The sequence below is a fragment of the Scaptodrosophila lebanonensis genome, unplaced genomic scaffold (assembly GCF_003285725.1).
Source record: "Scaptodrosophila lebanonensis strain 11010-0011.00,11010-0021.00 unplaced genomic scaffold, SlebRS2 tig00000053-arrow-pilon, whole genome shotgun sequence".
NCBI classification, from domain to species: Eukaryota; Metazoa; Arthropoda; class Insecta; order Diptera; family Drosophilidae; genus Scaptodrosophila; species Scaptodrosophila lebanonensis.
The window spans coordinates 730233-741070 of record NW_022060548.1 but is presented as its reverse complement, the minus strand read 5'-3'; the positions used below and the strand labels follow the sequence as shown (position 1 = coordinate 741070).

Sequence of the window (10838 nt, the reverse complement as noted above, 5' to 3'; positions counted from 1 at the left end):
ACAAAAGAAAATGTTTACATTGAACGAGAAAATTGCGTACATTTCAATAATATTGGGAATTCAGAACCACAGATCTTAAACATTATATTATATTTATTATGCAACTGTACATCGTCATGGTTTGGGTCATAGATCCTTATTTTTTTCAATCGTAATTACAAAACAGAATATGTTATGAAATTGAGAAAACAAATTTGTCATTTGAATTTTGCTGTCAAGAATTTATAAATGCATCTGAATTCTAGTTTTTCTTAATTGAAAAGGTACACATCAACTGATGTTATTAAAAATAAATTTTCAAATATCTTTTAAGGAAATGATTTATTTATTTAATCAGCTTAGCATCATTGGGAAAATGCTGTGAATTATTCACCGTAAAAAGATACTAAAAATGGCCAAATTTCTGTTGTTCTTGGAGTTTACGATCGAATGTATTCGATAGTAGTGCATTGGTACATAGTTATCGCTACTGTCAAAACGCCATTTTCTGTGCACACTCATCTCTAGGAGCAGCCGTCGGGACACAACACTTCGAAAAAGTTAAGAAAATTAACACTAAAGCGGGGGCGCGATTTCAATTAATAGGCTAGTGAGATACAAAAAGAGCAGATTAACAAATTACAATATGCGCGGTGAACTTGGACCCAATATATGCCGCGTTTGCTTAGAGCCCAGCAAACGGCTGCAACGCATTGACGAAACACGCGAGGAAGGCGAAGAGACTCCGAATGAAATGCTTATTCAACTACTTGGAATTTCGTTTAGCAAGGTTCGTTTCCAAGAAGAGCTAAACATTTCGTATTAAAGTTTTTTTTTCTTGTAATAGCTAAATGGTAAGGATCAGATACCTGATGGCATATGCAAGCCATGCAAGGTTGAGCTCAATATGGCATTTCATTTTCGCGAGAAAGCGTTGCGCAAACAGGCGGAAATCGAAGAATATTTTCGTAGTTTGGGCCTACTAGATGAGCAGGAAGAGGAGGAGGAGATATACGTTAAGGAGGAGGACGATACTAACTCGCAAAGCATGGAGCCTGATCAGGATGAGGACGACGAAATGACAGAATTCATGCTCGAAGAAGTTGCCGTTGGTGAGGGGGACATTATTGTTGATGCAGGTGCATCCAAAGGGAATGAAGAGTTCGTTGAAATCGATACTAGTGATCAGCATGAAATTTTATCGGGCGATATTGAGTATTTAGAATCAGCCTACCTTGAATTGGAAGGCGAGTCCGAAGAGGCACTCACCAATGCTGGTGATTCTGATCCAGGCAAGCCAATGCCGCCTCAACGTAAACAGTTAGCCCTTAAACCACAACTCAGGCGCGGTCGACCAAGAACTGGCTTTAGTGCAGTGGGCGTTGATGGTGAAAAGGGCGGCTACATATGCGATGTGTGTGGAAACTTTTATGAGAAGCGTGGACGCATGATGGAGCATCGTCGTCGCCACGATGCCGTTTGCCAGTATCAGTGCGAGTAAGTAAAAGCATTGCTGACATATTCCTAATAAATATTGAACTATTTCGCCTTGGGCAGACTCTGCCATGCCAAGTTTCAGGTTCGTGAGCAGCTACGCAAACACATGTATTCCCATACTGGCAGCAAGCCCTATAAATGCAGCTTCTGCAGTCGCCAATTCTTCTATGTGAGCGTATTAAAAGCACACGAAAAGTAAGCAGACTTCTTTTGACTAAATCGCTTGGCTCTTATAATTTGGTAATTTATATTCAGCGTGCACCGTGGTGTCAAGCCGTATGTCTGCAAAGTGTGCGACAAAGCCTTTGCCTACGCTCACTCGCTAACCAAACATGAGCTGATCCACACAGACATCAAGTTATATCATTGTGAGTACTGCAACAAGGATTTCCGATTGCTGCACCATATGCGACAACACGAGGAGACCAAATGTCATCAGAATGCTGTAATGCTACACGAGACCATGAAATATGGACGCGATGAACAACAGGTGGATCTGATTGGCGTCGACGACCTGAAGGAGGACAATAGGAGTGAAAACTTCTAGTTTAGCTGATAACTTATCAATACTGACACACATAATATATATTTATCTTAATTATAGCAATCAAATTATGCAAAATACAATTCGAATCTATAATTACTACATACTATATCAAAAGATTAGATGGCCAAGAAACTGCGCCTGAAATCAATGTCACAAGAATTCCGATAGTGACCGATCCTGCGATTGCTCATCTGCCGAAATCTGCGCATGGCTTCGTGTATTTCTTGTACACTTATAGGCTTGACTACCTCCATGCCACGTCCTTGGGTCACTTCCGGACACACATGCATCATGGCCGGACTTCCGCCGGCTGAGGTTACGCGACTATAAGGCTCAGTGGCACGATTATCTGAGTTCAAACGCGTCAGTATAGAATAGTCTACAATCGCGGCGATCGTTTCATGTGCCAAATAGGCCAATATGTTCATTGTAGGTGTAGGTATGCGCAGATCCGCTGGCAAATCCAGAAAACGTCGAAATTTATTCTTGATCTTTTCGCCATGGCGGCAATAGAAGGATGTCTTACGCGCCTCATTGAATTCTAGATATTGCTGGCCCGTCAATATTTGGGATATGCGATCGGCTCGAAACATTCTTCGCATGCGATCCTCATCGTGTAGTTCATGCACCTCAATCGCCAGCTCCTCGTCCTCCTCCTGCTGATCGAGATCGTCCGTAAAGTCCTGCGGACGTCCTGTTCGTATGCTAAGGAATCGCTTCAGTATGCGCATGTCCTTTAGATGCTTTCGCATTCGTGCAATCTTCACAGGATGCATTCGCATCAGAAATTCAAAGTCTGCCTGAGAGGGGCACGGGTTCTGTTTGCGTCGCATGGCCACCAACGAGGCCTCATTGAAGATTCCCCTTAGCTGTTGCTGCAGTATCTGCTCCACCAGTTTGACGCTCGTCGCCCGCGGCTGATCGCTATCCCCAAAGCTGCGCATGATGTCGGCAATTTCGGTGAGCAGTGATACTGGTGCATCGTCGGGAATTTGCACGATGGGTACACTAGCAGTCTGAATAGGGGCTGCGGCTACTGCTCCGACTCCAACAATTTGTTGGGCCGGCATTAGAACCTGACGGTGCACCTGCAGCTGTGGAGTGGTGGGAGTGGGCGGCGTCATCACTGGCGATAAGGCCAGATCACTGGTCGCAATAGAATTTTGTCTAATTACGCGCTTGGCATTGTAATAATTCATTGCTCGTTTTGGAAATTGTCGACTATCTATTTTTGTGCACTGGCGATAGTTTTGTAACCTATCGATAACATCCTCGACTCGAATATCGAACAAAAACCCGACAAAAGGCAAAAAAACGTTAGGGAATAGGTTTCGTATCACGCCTGCTTTGTATTCGATTATTCGAAGTCTTGTCGATGACGGCGGTAAAAAAAGGTATCGGTAGCTCTATCGATAGTTTTATTATTCTACTCCACCATTTTTGTTTGGATTTTTTGTTTGATGAGCAGAGAAACATAATTAACACATGAAAACATGTTCAATGGCATGGTGAGGACCATACGGGACTCCGTTGTGGGGACATATCCATCTTGCCATGTCAATACTCGTCTTGAAGAACGCAGAGCGAAGGCTAGAGCGCAGAGGCAGGAACGAAGGCGAAAGCCAGATAAGCCCGACGATTTTGTCACCTACGAAGATTCAGGCAGTGACGAGGAGACTCCCCAGCAGCAGGACGAGGTGCTCAATACATCCTACAATTTGTGCGACTATCTGCGTAGTCGAGAAAGTGCGCTGCAGGATGTAAGTATGTACCCTCCTCATATATGAACGACACTTACCCTTCTCGTCTTACTGCCTGTGTGCTGACAGCGTCGGAACGTGAATGTGGAATACACGAGTCGTTATGTGTTAACCCATGACATGCTGCGCGAAACGCAAATAAACCTCGGCTACATAAACAAGGTTTTTTGTTCGAAGTGGCTGAGTAATCGTCAGGTGGTGTTTGGCACGAAATGCAACAAACTACTCGTCTATGACGTGAACATGCGAAGAGTGGACGCGATACCAACACTGTCCAATAATCGAGCCAATCACCCCGAGACACAGAGCGGCCTGCATGCCATCGAGATCAATCCGAGTCGCTCGTTTCTGGCCACTGGTGCACGGAATTCCTCGGACATCGCTGTTTATCGTTTGCCCACTCTCGACCCTGTTTGCGTGGGCGAGAACGGCCATCGCGACTTAATAATGGGCATGTGCTGGCTAGACGATCAATTCCTAGTTTCTGGCTCGAAAGATTCACGTATGGCTCTGTGGCGCATTAATGAGGACCACATGGACTTTCCTGATGGTGGTGAGGAGGCGTGTCCTACCTTTGCGACCATACAAGCGCTGAGCGTGAAGGAGGTGCGCACGGCACAGCGGGTAAACAATAAAATAATAATAAAAGGACGCATCTACACATTTATTAAACCTTGCCCATTAGATACGTTCACTATGCTTCAATAAGGAATTTAAGGAAATTGCAGCACTTTCGCTAAATGGTTACATTCACATCTTCAATGCGGAAACCTTCAAGCAGACCCTCTCCCGCAAGCTGCCAAACTGCCAGGATAATGTAAGCATTGCCTATCATAGCGATGGGCTCTATGCTGTCGGCTGTCGTTCCTATACCATTTTGTTGGATGCACGCACTCTGCAAACCATCAAAAAGATCACTTCACGATACAGCGGTTGTGGCATCCGAGCCACTTCCTTTGAGGGTAATCTACTGACTGTTGGCACAGGCCTGGGCATGTTACTTTTCTACGACATACGGGCCGGCAAGTATTTGGAAAGCAGTGTAAATGCTTCGCGCACCGTCGCCCTCAAGTGCAGTAAGGGTATTGTGGTAAGTGTGGGAATAACATTGTCCTAAATCTGCGTCTTTATTTGCGATCTGTCTGCTGGAGCATAAACAGATAATTCGATTGTAAATTCAGTGCTTCTAGTTTGTTTTGCTTATAATGAATTGAAGAATTGTTTGACCGCCAAAACGACAACTTTCTAAAGTAGAACCATATTTTAGTTTTGTCGTTATTATAACCTGAAAACCTTCATAGACTCCGGAGATAATCACATGATGAACAAAATTGAATAACCACATTTTTGAAAAAGAATGGTCATTTAGTTTACGAAAAATGTTTAAGGTTTTTAAGAGGAACGAATTGTTCTCATGTAGTATTTCATTTAATTCTCAATATTAGACTAGAATGAGTAAATATAAAAATTGTATATAGAAACTAAAGATTTCTATTCATCATTGCTCTATTTTTTCCAGTATCCGGAGGACGAAATGGACGGTTTCCAGCAGGTGAAATATGTGCCCGCGATCTATACTCACTGCTATGATAGCACACGGATGCGTTTGTTTGCCGCTGGAGGTCCTTTGCCGGCTACATTGGTGGGAAATTATGCGGGCGTTTGGCAATAGGTTTGCAGCATCATGGACTAACTACTGATTAGTATTTAAGCAAAGCGATTTCGTTTTCTTCTTCTCATTTGCCCATAAACATTAAATTCAGTTATAAACGCCAGAGTCGTCGTTGTCGTCTGTTGTTGGGGGCTCCCATTGTGATTTTGAATTTTTGCTATAATTTCGATTTTTAGTGTTTTAAGCATAAGGTATTTGTGTTTACAATGTATTTAGTTGAATATACATTTTATTGAATGCACGCATAATGATTAGCCAATTAACGAATCCTATTTATAAATACATTTACTGCAATTTAAGTATATGGTAGCATTGATTATTTATAGTCTGATCTATATGATAATAGAAAATAAAGAAACTATTGCAAAATAAATTCTGACCTGGAACTTTTCTGTACAATTACAATTATAAATATTGCTTTTTTAAAGAGCATGCCACATTCGTAAATACATTAACAAATTGTCACACAAAAAACACAAGACAGACATTTTTAAAATAGTTACAAATACGTATAGGTATTTCTTTAAAGCAATTACCCATTTACAAAGATTTATACAATTTACACACAACAAGAAGAAGAGTGTCATTAAATTTTACAGTGACCCGGTTTCAATTTTTTTTTTTCCAAAAATAATACACAAGAGTTGGCAAAACTCTTAAATATGAATGTACGACACAATATGCTAATTATTGTTTTGACTGTTTTGACCGCCTCCCCCTCCTCCGCCACCGCTCCATGCTGTGAGAAAACCAGTCCAACCTCGATTGCCACCGTCGTTTGACACTGCACGGCATTTAAAACTTGTTAATAAAGTTTAAATAAATTTTTGGCCGCTTAACTCACCTTTTTGGCCTTTGGCCACACAATTCAGCATTTCGCATTCATTGCGACTCAGGCGCAAGATCGTATTTAAGACAGGAACTAAGCGCATGCGCTCATCGCCATTATTTAAAGTAAGGAACTGTTATTGAAAAATTGAAGATTGAATGAATTGAATATGATTTATGTTAGGTATATGAAAACGTGGTTAAAGATCTCTCTTGGGACCAATTTTCTTAATTAGCTTGGAACAGAAGTCATTTACTGGACCTATTCAAAAATTATATATGTACAAAACGTCGACATGTCATGAAGGAACGGACCGATCAGTGGTGTGATCTCTCTTTTACTCAAGTCCTAATAATTTCTAACACAGAACCCCTAGCATAAGTTAGTTCCTACAGTCAGTTCCTGCAAAATGGGACTTAAAAAGATATAGGACCGGGTAATTTTGAATACCAGCCACTCTAGAAAGGTAACCTAAAAAGGTATTCTATATGTTTTATCAAATTTTCTGTTGTTATCTTTTCCTATTTGTAAAGTAAAAAAAATGAGCCTGCAAATTATTTGCAATATAATGAGATTTATAATAGTTACCCAAAATTGACTGCTTCAGATGAACTCACCTTCAAGAAAACATTTTTCAAATACTCCGAATTATGCATATGCTGTTCACGTTCTTCGGACCGTTCCTGACGACGCAGCTCCTCCTTCAGCATATCGTTCATTTGTGTCAGCCTTGCCAGATCCTGTTCGTTCTCGGCCAGCAGGGTGGTCAAATGACGGACACGACTTTCCTGTATGTTGAGGCGCTCCTTGGTGGCCTGCAGAGCGGCCTGAGCCTTTTGCATGGCTGGAAAGTCGCCACGCGCCTCAAGCTCGCTATCGACATCATCCTGCATGCTGACACTTCGTCCAAAATGCGAGATGGTCGTGACTGTGTCACTGCTGATGGTATTAAGGGCCAGCAGTTCATCCAACGGCATTAGGTCGTGGGAACGGCGCGAGGCAGTGGAAATTTTACGTTGCGCAGCTAGCTGCGATAAGGAATCGGCAGCAGTGCAATCCCCGGCAGTTTCGTGGTCCATGAGCAGATAGTCGATTTTGGTTTGCTCAGCAGAGGGTGGGGATGATGCTGACGTCACATTGGAGGACGGTATGGCTGTGGGCATTGATGACACTTTCTTCAGCGCCTCCTGGCTCTCCAGCAGTTGCTGTTGGAGTTGCTGGAGCTGCAATTTGTGCGCTGCATCCATATGATCGATCTGCTGGCGATGCTGGTGCAGTCGTTCCTGCTGCAGTTGCAGCTGCTGATGATTGTCCAGGGCCAGCGTTTCGTTCTGGGTGCGCAACTCCTCGACTAAGCCCATCAGATCCTTGCTACGCCGCTGCAAGTTTGTGTTGTCCTCTTGAAGTAGGGCGAGCTCCCTCTCCAAAATGGTCAGACGCTTGGTCTGCTCCTCATTGCTGGAACGCAGCTTTTGCTCCTCTGCGCGAAGCGTTGTAATTTCGGCTTCCAGTTCGTTCTCCTTGTCGGAGTCCTTGTTTTGATTCTTGCGTAATACCGATTGGGCTTTAACCTTATAGTCCAGATATTCGATACGCAAATCTTCGTGCGCTCGCTGAGCATTGCGCAGATTCGTCTCCAGTTCGCTCATGGCATCTAGGCGGGATTGCAGCTCCTGCGCGGAGCTGCTGGCCATTTGCTTGGAGCTCTTAAGCGCCTTCTCGTGCTCTTGTGCACTGGTGGCCAACTGTAGATGCAGCTCCTCCAGCTGCAATTTAAGTTGCTCGACACTCAGCTCGAGCTCCTTGTTTTGTGTCAGAGTCTGCTGCTGACTATGTACGGCATCTTTAAGCTGGGCTTGCATGCGATCGATTTCCTGCTTCAGCTGCTTGGCGTGCTCCACCTCAGAGTTTTTGGCTGCCTCCAGTATTTCGATTTCCTTCCGCAGCTGCACATTTGCATTGTCCTTGCTGCCGAGAGCCTCCTGCAGCGCCTCCAACTCACTACACTTGGCTGCCAGCTTCGAGCTTACATCGGCAAGTGATTTTTCAGCAGCCTCGATTTCCAGATTCAGTACGCTGGTGTTTTTTCCACCCTTGCTCTTCAGTTTTTGGTTCTCGGCACGCGCGGTATTCAAATCCTGCTGTAGTTGTAGTTGCGCTTGCTTAACGGACTCCATTTCGGCTTTCATTTCACCGCAGGTGATTGATTGCTGCTCCATATCCTTCAGTTGTTGAGTTTGCTCTTGTAGTTTGCGCTTCAATTTGGCGGCCAGCGTACGCAGCTTATTGTACTTCTCTTCATAGCCTTCGTCCAGTTCACGCAACCGATTCAATTCCTCTGCGCGCGAGATGGTCGATGTGGATAGGATATCACTCTGAGCATCTGCATTTGCTTGGAGTTGTAGCTGTTGTTGCAACTCTTGCTCCAACTCGTTGACTTTCGCCTGCAGTTGCTCGAGCTGTTGTGACTTTTGGCTCAAGGCCTGTTGCTCCCGTGACAGACTATCCTGCAGCTCTTTCTCTCTGGCGGCCACAGACTTGGCCTCCAAGGCATGTTGCTCCTGTAGGCGGGAGATGACATCACCACGTCCTTTGAGCGCTTCGTTCAGCTCCCGCATCTCTGCCAGCAACTCAGAATGCTCGCTTTCCTTTTGCTTGTAGCGCCCCTGCAGATCTTCGTTGTGCTCTTGGAGGGATGCACACTGGCTCTTTTGTGCCTGCAACTTATCTAGGAGTTCCACATTTTCCGCCGACAACTGTTGAATATTTTTATTGCTGTGCGCCTTAATGTGCATCTCCTCTTGGAGTTTCGCGACGGTTGCTTGACTGGCCTCCAGTTGCGCCCGTAGTTCCATTTCTTGGCATTCGTCTAGCTGCTGGTCAACTCGGGATTGTTTCTCCGCTAATTTTGTTGCACTTTCCTGCAGCTGAACCCTCAGATCTTTCAGTTCTTGCTGCAAACGCTTCTCTTCGAGTTCCTTCTCATGCAGCTGGTGTCCCAGCAAGCCCGTCAAGTGTTCCATTTGATTAAGTCTATCTATGATGCGATTGATGTCCAGTTGTTTGCCTTGTGGCTGTTGTAGTTGTTGCTGAATTGATTGTTGCTGCTTAATCAAATTTGCTAGGCGTTCCATTTGCTCCAGTTTATCAATAATGTGATCAATTTTCAGCACATGCCTGTGCTGTCCCTTGTTCCTAAGCTCCTCCAATTCTCGTTCTTGCTTTAACTGATGCTCTTTTACGAGCTGACTTACTTGTTCCATCTCCTCCAGTTTTTGCAGTAGATGAGCTCTCATTAAGCCATCACTATTGCCAGTTTTTAACTGAGCACGCAACTCCTCATTATCCTGCTGCAGGGCTGTTATTTTAGCAAATAGCAAGTGCGAGGCTTTGACAATTTCTTGCTGCCATTTAGACACTGATGCAGCATATTCATGTTGCGTCTCCAGCAGCACACACTTGCACTCCTTTAGATTTTTCAATTTGCGGTGCACATCTATGAAGCGGTCCTTTAATGCATTGAATTTTTTTCGCTGCTCCGAATTCAAGTCCTTAACACTTTGATATTTTTGCTGTAGCTGCTGCAATTCGGCCACCCGGGCTTGCGTCTCCTCCTCAGCACTGGCAATCTGTTGCTTTAGAGTGGCATTTAGTGCCTCCGCCTCCTGCATCTTATTGATGTCCACTTCCAGTAGTTCGAGATTTTTGCGCTGTTCCGTGCCCAACGCATTCACCTGTTGCATAGCCTGCTCGAGGCGATCGACATCGGAAAGCAAATCATCATTCTCGTCGCTTAGACGCGCTAGTTGCCGTTTAAGGCTCTCATTCTCAATCTCCAGCTGTTCTTGCCTTTCCGCATCCTCTTTAACCTTTCGCTGAAGTACGCTTAATTGCTCCGCCTGCAGTAAATTCTTTTCTGTCAGATCCTGCACCATTTCTTGCATGGCAGGCAAAGTGCTCTGTTTGGCTGCGGCACGCGTGAGTGCATCTTTCAGCTGACGATTCTCCTCGGTGAGATCTAATTCAATACAAATGGTTTAAAAGCTTACTTTTTATTCTTCATGTTTTTGTTGTTTACTCACCATCTTTTGCCTGCTTCGCCTTTTTGGCAATGTTGAGCAAGCCCTACGAAAAAGAAACTGTTAACGAAATGCTTGAAATTTATTTATTTAAGCTACACTATACCTTATATTTGGCTATGATTTCATCTTTGCTCAGCGCTTCGATGGGATTGGAAATTCTCTGCAAATGTACACAATTACAGATGATAATGAAGAAAACGTCATTGGTAATGGTTTTGCTTCCGTCATTTCATTTGCATATATACCTGTGTTGCTGCTTCCTCCATTGTATACGCTAGCGGATTTCTTTAATGTGGTCCGGAACTGTAGCAAAATCATGTGGCAGCGTTATTTAGCGTATAGATTTGCAATTTACTTTATTATTTCGTTTGCAATTTACATCTGTCTTCTTCTTTTATTTATTCATTCTGTTTTGCAATCGAAATTGTCTAATTGCGTTCGCTTAGAGTTATTATCGACTATCGAGAATTTG

The 10838-nt window shown here is 43.9% G+C and overlaps 4 protein-coding genes across 4 annotated transcripts; 2 read left to right on the top strand and 2 right to left on the bottom strand.

Moving 5' to 3' along the window:
- Window positions 1–481: 481 nt before the first annotated feature.
- LOC115623498 (zinc finger protein 728) lies at window positions 482–2122 on the top strand. Its single transcript, XM_030517876.1, has 4 exons — window positions 482–769; window positions 827–1476; window positions 1537–1671; window positions 1732–2122. Exons 1-4 carry the CDS (start codon window positions 626–628, stop codon window positions 2021–2023), a joined length of 1221 nt encoding a protein of 406 aa, XP_030373736.1. The 5' UTR covers window positions 482–625; the 3' UTR covers window positions 2024–2122.
- Window positions 2024–3264, bottom strand: LOC115623500 (transcription initiation protein SPT3 homolog). The gene has a single exon (XM_030517877.1). The coding sequence runs from the start codon at window positions 3220–3222 to the stop codon at window positions 2140–2142; it is 1083 nt and encodes a 360-aa protein (XP_030373737.1). The 5' UTR covers window positions 3223–3264; the 3' UTR covers window positions 2024–2139.
- Window positions 3265–3456: 192 nt separating this feature from the next.
- LOC115624408 (DDB1- and CUL4-associated factor 12) lies at window positions 3457–5828 on the top strand. Its single transcript, XM_030519143.1, has 4 exons — window positions 3457–3783; window positions 3853–4407; window positions 4469–4873; window positions 5303–5828. The coding sequence occupies exons 1-4, from the start codon at window positions 3517–3519 to the stop codon at window positions 5453–5455; spliced, it is 1380 nt and encodes a 459-aa protein (XP_030375003.1). The 5' UTR covers window positions 3457–3516; the 3' UTR covers window positions 5456–5828.
- A 114-nt stretch (window positions 5829–5942) lies between these two features.
- LOC115624406 (GRIP and coiled-coil domain-containing protein 2) lies at window positions 5943–10744 on the bottom strand. The gene is made up of 6 exons (XM_030519141.1): window positions 10612–10744; window positions 10470–10526; window positions 10367–10409; window positions 6902–10302; window positions 6300–6417; window positions 5943–6239 (listed from the first exon to the last, which is right to left on the bottom strand). The coding sequence occupies exons 1-6, from the start codon at window positions 10630–10632 to the stop codon at window positions 6139–6141; spliced, it is 3741 nt and encodes a 1246-aa protein (XP_030375001.1). The 5' UTR covers window positions 10633–10744; the 3' UTR covers window positions 5943–6138.
- Window positions 10745–10838: the final 94 nt, after the last annotated feature.

Coding starts and splice junctions, on each gene's coding strand:
- LOC115623500 (XM_030517877.1), bottom strand. CDS start 3,222: ATGAATTATTACAATGCCAAGCGCGTAATTAGACAAAATTCTATTGCG.
- LOC115624408 (XM_030519143.1), top strand. CDS start 3,517: ATGTTCAATGGCATGGTGAGGACCATACGGGACTCCGTTGTGGGGACA. Junction 3,784..3,852: donor GAGAAAGTGCGCTGCAGGAT/GTAAGTATGTAC, acceptor GTGTGCTGACAG/CGTCGGAACGTGAATGTGGA. Junction 4,874..5,302: donor AGTGCAGTAAGGGTATTGTG/GTAAGTGTGGGA, acceptor TATTTTTTCCAG/TATCCGGAGGACGAAATGGA.
- LOC115623498 (XM_030517876.1), top strand. CDS start 626: ATGCGCGGTGAACTTGGACCCAATATATGCCGCGTTTGCTTAGAGCCC. Junction 770..826: donor TTGGAATTTCGTTTAGCAAG/GTTCGTTTCCAA, acceptor TTCTTGTAATAG/CTAAATGGTAAGGATCAGAT. Junction 1,477..1,536: donor GTTTGCCAGTATCAGTGCGA/GTAAGTAAAAGC, acceptor CGCCTTGGGCAG/ACTCTGCCATGCCAAGTTTC.
- LOC115624406 (XM_030519141.1), bottom strand. CDS start 10,632: ATGGAGGAAGCAGCAACACAG. Junction 10,527..10,611: donor TGGAGGAAGCAGCAACACAG/GTATATATGCAA, acceptor GTACATTTGCAG/AGAATTTCCAATCCCATCGA. Junction 6,418..6,901: donor TGAAAAATGTTTTCTTGAAG/GTGAGTTCATCT, acceptor TTTCAATAACAG/TTCCTTACTTTAAATAATGG.